The sequence below is a fragment of the Suricata suricatta genome, chromosome 1, assembly GCF_006229205.1.
Source record: "Suricata suricatta isolate VVHF042 chromosome 1, meerkat_22Aug2017_6uvM2_HiC, whole genome shotgun sequence".
NCBI lineage: Eukaryota > Metazoa > Chordata > Mammalia > Carnivora > Herpestidae > Suricata > Suricata suricatta.
The window spans coordinates 91,213,092-91,219,620 of NC_043700.1; the positions used below are offsets into that span (position 1 = coordinate 91,213,092).

The window sequence follows — 6,529 nt, forward strand, 5'->3', positions numbered from 1 at the left end:
GGGGGGGGGGGGGGGGGCGCCTGAGTGGCTCAGTTGGTTAAGTGTCTGGCTTCATCTCGGGTCATGATCTCACGATCTGTGGCTTCGAGCCCTGCGCTGGGCTCTGTGCTGACAGCTAGCTCAGAGCCTGGAGCCTGTCTTCAGATTTCTGTGTCTCCCTCTCTCTGACCCTTCCCTGCTCACGCTGCCTCTCTCTGTCTCTCAAAATTAAAAACAGCAAAAAAAATTAAAAATAATAAAAATAAATAAATAAAAACTTGGGGGGGTGGAATTAAAGGGAATGAGGATGAACAAATAACAGGTAGGAAAACATAAGGCCTTTACCCAAAACACAGGGTACAAAAAAGAGAATAAACAAAAAGCTAGAATGGTAGGATAAGACCACATACATTACAGGCTCCCTCGCAATTTAAGTATTCTCTTCTCATGTTAACAACCAATATGCCGATACGCAGGATATTAACTAGTTTGGGGTGGGGGGAGATGCAACATAATAGGGCTAATTTTAGGGGTGCCTGAGTGGCTCTGTCACTTAAGAGTCCAAAGTCCCAATCCTGGGCACCTGGGTGACTCAGTCAAGTTTCCAACTCTTGGTTTCAGCTAAGCTTTCAACTCAGATCATTATCTTATGGTTCATGTGTTCGAGCTCTGGCATTTAGCTCTGCCCTGACAGTGCAGAATCTGCTTAGGATTCTCTCTCTCCTCTCTCTCTGCCCCTCCCCAACTCGTGCTCTCTTTAGAGTGCTCCCTCTCCGATCTCTCTCCTCTCCTCCCCCACCCCCGTCTCTCAAAATAAATAATCTTAAAAACAGGGATAATTTTACTCGCTTTTCATGACTATAATAAGAAAATGCACTGTTACCAACATTTCACTAATTTTAAGGGAAAATTGTAGAAAAATGCCATTTTACTATAGTAAATGAGTGCTTTAAAAACATTTTTAAGTGAACTGAGGGCTGAAGGGGGAGGAAGAAAGGGGAAGGGGGGTGATGGTCATGGAGGAGGGCACCTGTGGGGAAGAGCATTAGGTGTTATATGGAGACCAATTTGACAATAAACTACATAAAAAAATTTTTTTAACTATTTAATTCTCATACTTTAAAAGCGGGAGTATCAATTTGTAAAGTCACTTTAAATAGTAACTTGTCAACCAACAAATACCTTGTTACCTAACAATTCCAGTTCTCATCATCTATCCTACAGAAAGTTGGACATGTATACCAGAAATACATATAAAAAAGTTGTTTGAGGGGCTCGCAGGTGGCTCCATTGGTTGAACTCTTGATTTTTGCCTCAGGTCATGATCCCAGGGTATTGGGATTGAGCCCCACATCAGGTTCCACAATGAGTGTGAAACCTGCTTAAGATTCATTTTCTCTCTCTCTCTCTCTCCCTCTCTCTCTCTTTCTCTCTTCTCCCACTCCTTCCCCCAGCTCAAGCTTTCTCTCTAAAAAAAAAAATTTAATTAAATAAAAAAGTTGTTTGAAACAACCAAGATGTCAACCAATAGCTAAATGGCTAAATGAACTATATCAATTATATTTATGGGCTCCTTGCCAGCAATTTTTAGACTTTAATTTTAAAAACTCACTTACTATAATTTTTTTAAGTAGGCTCCATGCTCAATGTGAGACGTGAACTCACAACCCTAATATCTACCAACTAAGCCAGCCAGGCGCCCCCACATGCCTGGTCGGTGGAATCAACCAACACTTTAAATGAAAAATGGAGGATGATATGATGTTCTAAAGGCATATACAAAACATTATAGTTAGAAGTAACTGCCTGAAAAGGTTTGAATATCAGTAAACAGAGTACATAAGGAGACATCAAAAGTTCTGTTTTTACAAGGAGAATGTATTTATGTCTTATTTACATAAATTACTTAAAATATTACTAGGGTAATAAGCTTATTTGAGGTTTCTAAGAGGCAGACATTAAGAGAAAGAAGAGTTGATGAGGTCAGAGAAGGATGAAAAAGATGAACGAACCAGTATTGTTATATTTTCGATGAATAAAAGAACAGAAATTACATTAAAAAGCTGATTTTTGATATGCAAAATGCAGCCATAACAGTAGGTAAGAGATTAATAAAACCCATATTGTAATTTTAATAAAAGTCTCCAAAATAAATAAATTACTTTCAACAAGATTAGGACAGACTAGGAGACAATTCTCTCAGGTCTCCTGACTGAATTCAAGACTGCAATGACACTATTCTAGGTCTCAGGTGGGCCAGGCTTTGAAAAGGCCTCACCTAGATTAAGAGAAACAACAAAACACAGGCCAAAATCATCCTAAAAGTGGAATAAAGTGCCTCATAAGGGCTGAAGAACCAAGAATGATTCACTTGAAGTTCCAACAGAAAAAATTCATGATTATTGTCCTGAAATAATCCCCTTCATTTCCTATAAGGTTTCTACCCCTGATAATAAAACTTCTGGCAATCCCTGTACCTCATTAAGAGAGTTAACAGTAAATCCAGGTTTGGCCAGGACAAGCATGTGTAAGTCTGTTATTTCAGCATAATGAATATCCTTCTCTCTCCCTCTCTACAGTATTCTGGTTTGTAGGATAAATTACACAGGCTCCCTACCAAAAGATTATCCCTAGTTTGCACCTACTCTAAACCTGAAAGGTCCTCTGCTATTTCATTGTTCTTGAAGTTGCAAATTTGCTTAGGAAAATAGGAAGTCAAGGTACCTAGGTTATAGATGGCGCTCATATTAACTGGAAGAGATGAATACCTACCTCATTTCATTCATGTACAAGGCCCCCAAAATTGCCAAAAACAGAACCCAATCTCAAAACAGTGCATTTTTCTACACCATAACCTTGACGTTACCACTACAAACAGAAGTTGTGGTAGAACAGCTTAGAGTCAGTACTGGAGAGTTTATTAAATTACTGCTCCAAGTAGTAAAGAATGGTAGTTATTCCTGTAGGCACAGAAGGATCCCAAGAATAGGAAGAGGTGCCTACAGAGAGACATCAGCACAATCAAAATTCTCATGAACCACAAGATACCTCAAGCCTTGTTCTTAACACCCAACAATGATTAAGATCCCCAGTGAAGGCACCTGACGTTAATAAGACTCTTAAATAGTTTTCAAAAGGACATTCCCAATTAAAATTCCTGAGTCTTACCTTGAAAGTTTAAAAACCTGTCAAATTAATTTTACAATCAAAACACAGCTCTTTTTTTTTTGGTTAATTCACTGAATATAAATTATAATTGTAAGTCTAGAAGTGGGGAGGTTGAACAGCCCATTAAGATTCATTAAGGCTTTCTTACTCTCGGCTAAATTTATGGAGATTATGCTTTAAGGTTTGTTTCCTTCAGTTAGTGATAATAGTAAACAAATAGCTCTTTGCAGCTGGAAAAGATAATATTAAAGTTAGAGCAAATTTTTAAGTAGTTTTTTCTGCAAGCGTCAAAATTTATCAAGAACGAGAAGTATTACCAGGCAAAAGCTGAAGAAATCAATTAACACTTATCTCACTCTATTAGAGTTTCTCTGAAGGAATGTTTATACCTGCAATACAATGTATTTATAACAATCACCTTACAATTATACCATATTCTTTAACTCACTTAATTCTCACAACCGTGTAAACATGCTCACATTTTCCCCATGGTATTGTTAACCTTTAGCAGTGAAGATTTCCCAGTAAACAGCTGTAATTTTTATATCAAAAATTTTACTGATTTACTAAGACTTAATTTATAAAACTAGGAGATACTGATTTTTGTGTTGTTTTATTTAGTATTTCCCCTTAAACTTAAAATCAAAAACAAAACTACAACCAAAATAAAGCACCTAGGGCCCTACTCTCCCCGTCAGCTTTCAAACGCTGAGGCTTAATCTAACCTCCTCTGAAGAGGAGGGCCAACGAAAGATAGAAGACTACTGCTTTACCTAACGTGCAATCCACTCTCATGTCAACTATCCTATTCAATTATTTCCCACCACAATTCTATTTCAGAGCATTTTGTTGGCAACTACTGTATTGTCTCATCTTTAATATGACTAATTCCTGTTTTGAAAATAGATTTTCAGCTTATCAATTATTTCACAATGAAAAAACTACAATCGCGCTTCCACTACTTATAAGTAAATCCCCTTGTTCTGACTGGCTTCACCTACTTAAAAGTCCACAGAAACTTTCCTATAGGACGAACTGCACTATCCACCTAAAGTTAGCCTTCCCAAGTCACTACCACGTGGGGGCGGGGGGGGGTCAAGCTCAGTCGAGGCCGCGCCAGCCAAGCGGCTCAGCTAAGTTTACTCCCGCTGTGCCCCCAACCAGTCACGGAGAGGCCGAGGTCCCACCTCTTCCTGCCGCTCCACTCCCAGACGTCCATTTATGTAAACAGGCAGAGTGAATGACACCTTGGAACGAAATACCTCCGACTGACAGGATAAGGAGGCCTGCCCCTCCCCCAGTCCCACGACAGCCTCTACAGCCAAGCAAATCGCCCCTGCACACACCATCCCAGTGCCCGCCGCAGGAACCACAGACCTGCCTCCAGGGTTTCCAGTGGGGACGGCGGCAGTCCCGTCCCGGCGGTGGACAGGTGCTTAGGAGGCTTTTTGGTCCACGGGTTCTCCTTACGCGGCGGCGGCGGCGGCTGCAGCTTTTCCTCAGGTCTGGCCGCCGCCTCAATCTCCAAGGCGTCCTCGGCCCGCAGGTCCTTAGGCAAGGGTGGCGGGGGTTCCCCACCAAAGGGGCCCCCCGGCCCGCGTGCCTTGTGCGCCAGGTGCAGCGCCAGGGGTCTCACGGGCACGGCCGCCTGGGGCACGCTGTACCCCAGCACCAGCGCCGGCGACGGCTCTCCCCGAGCCCCCGCGCTGGTGGCTGTCGCGGCCCTCTCTTCACTCACCGCCCCCTTGCCCTCCCGTTCGGGCGGGGACAGCTGCTCGGCCTGCCGACTCGCCGCTACTAACAGCGACTCCTCAGCAGTCACCGTGGGTGGTGGCTCCTCTCGAGAGTGAGCGCTGGGCACCGGAGCGCGAGCAGACATGGTCCCCTTGCCCCAGCCACCCCAGCCAGGGGGGCCCGGGGCCAGGGAGCCCGACTGCCTGTCTTTCCGCCGGGAAACCGACTGGTTCCGGCCTGGGGCAGAAAACCCGGGAGCCCGTCGGCCGACGCCGTGCAGTGCCCGGCGTGCCGCCCCTCCCCGCGTGGAACGGAGCGCTAACCGCCCGCCTGCCCAGCTCGCTTCAGAGGCATACGCCCAGAACCAGTCAACAAGCGCCGGGCGCCGCAGCCGGGAGCCGCGAGCCCTCACCTGACGCAGGCAGCGGTGGACGCACTGAGAACAGGGGTGGAGGACCTCTAGCGGAGTCAAAGAAGCGCGAGCCCCCGGAGCCGGTAACTGCACAAGTGGGCGGAGGCGGGGGCGTGAAGGGGGCGGTCCCAGAGGGCAGAGCGGGGGCGGGGCCTCCTGGAGGACAGTGACGTGGCTATCCACCGGCTCCTACCCTCGCAAAGCCGCCGCCCGCGGTGGTTGACTGATGAGCCGGTCCGGGTACCGCCCGGCCTTAGGGCCGGCCCCGCCCCAGAGGCCAGCCGTGGGGGAGGGAAGGCAAACTGGACGATTCCTCCGCACGCGGGCTACTGCAGCCCAGACTACAGGCTCAGGGGCGGGGCGCGCAAGGGCCCTCTGTGACTCGCGGCGCTTGGGCGCTGGGCTCTGCCGAGTCCGGGCTAGGGGCGGGGCGGCCTACGCACGTGGCGCCAGGCGGGCGGGGCGGTCGCTCTGCCCCTTGCCCTGACGGAGACTCGACCCGAGGAGGGGGAGGACGGTGGGTAGTCTCAGCCGATTACCGTAGGGTGGTGTCCTTGTCCCAGACTGTGCCGTTTTGTCCTCTGCTTCACACTGTGAAAATTTCCCCCTAAGGTTTTGGGACACTGCGGTCACTTGTAATCCCGAGCCTCGTCCCGAATGGAAATTGTGTAATTTGTAGGTAACTGTTTATGAAACCTTTGCCCAGGCAGTAGGTTTTTAGTGCCCTTCCCCGCCCTTATTTCCAGCCCTCCAACTGAAATACATTTAAAGTGTTTTTGAGTAAAACAAATGGTTAATATTTCGCCGGCTTTTTGTTGTTGTTACAAGTTCCTTTTTGTAGAAATAACGCTTGTTTACAAATTAACTGTTTCCTAATATTTTTTCCTGGAATGGACATATGTTTAAAAGGTACAAATATGTATTGATTAAATTCAGTGAGCGCTGTCTACTTGGCACTCAAATTCAGTGAGTGATGATATTTACTCGAAAGTTGTGCTAGGCATATTTTTTTTAATTCCCTATGGTTAGTAAACTATGTATACATTACAACAGCTATAAAAAAATAAGGCCTAGTTTAACATATTGATTTATCTGACCCTGAGCAACCTTCAGAACCCATTTCCAGTTGAATATGGATTGTACTTATCTATATTCCCAAGGAGGCCCCCTCTTCACTAGCTCCGTTATTGGTAAAGCCTAATTTTGTTAACTATCAACTAGCTACTCTTCCTGTTG

General features: G+C 45.8%; 1 protein-coding gene across 2 annotated transcripts in view; it reads right to left on the reverse strand.

Annotated features, from left to right (window-relative positions):
* Nucleotides 1-5,464, reverse strand: part of LARP1B (La ribonucleoprotein domain family member 1B) — a 128,297-nt gene extending 122,833 nt beyond the window's left edge. Inside the window, exon 1 of one of the 2 annotated variants that reach the window (XM_029941096.1) lies at nt 4,525-5,455. In XM_029941096.1, the coding sequence (XP_029796956.1) occupies nt 4,525-5,026 (502 nt within the window). In that variant the 5' untranslated portion in view covers nt 5,027-5,455. Of the gene's footprint in view, nt 1-4,524 lie in introns of both variants that reach the window. The other variant, XM_029941106.1, reaches the window with a different exon arrangement.
* Between the last annotated feature and the right edge of the window lie 1,065 nt (nt 5,465-6,529).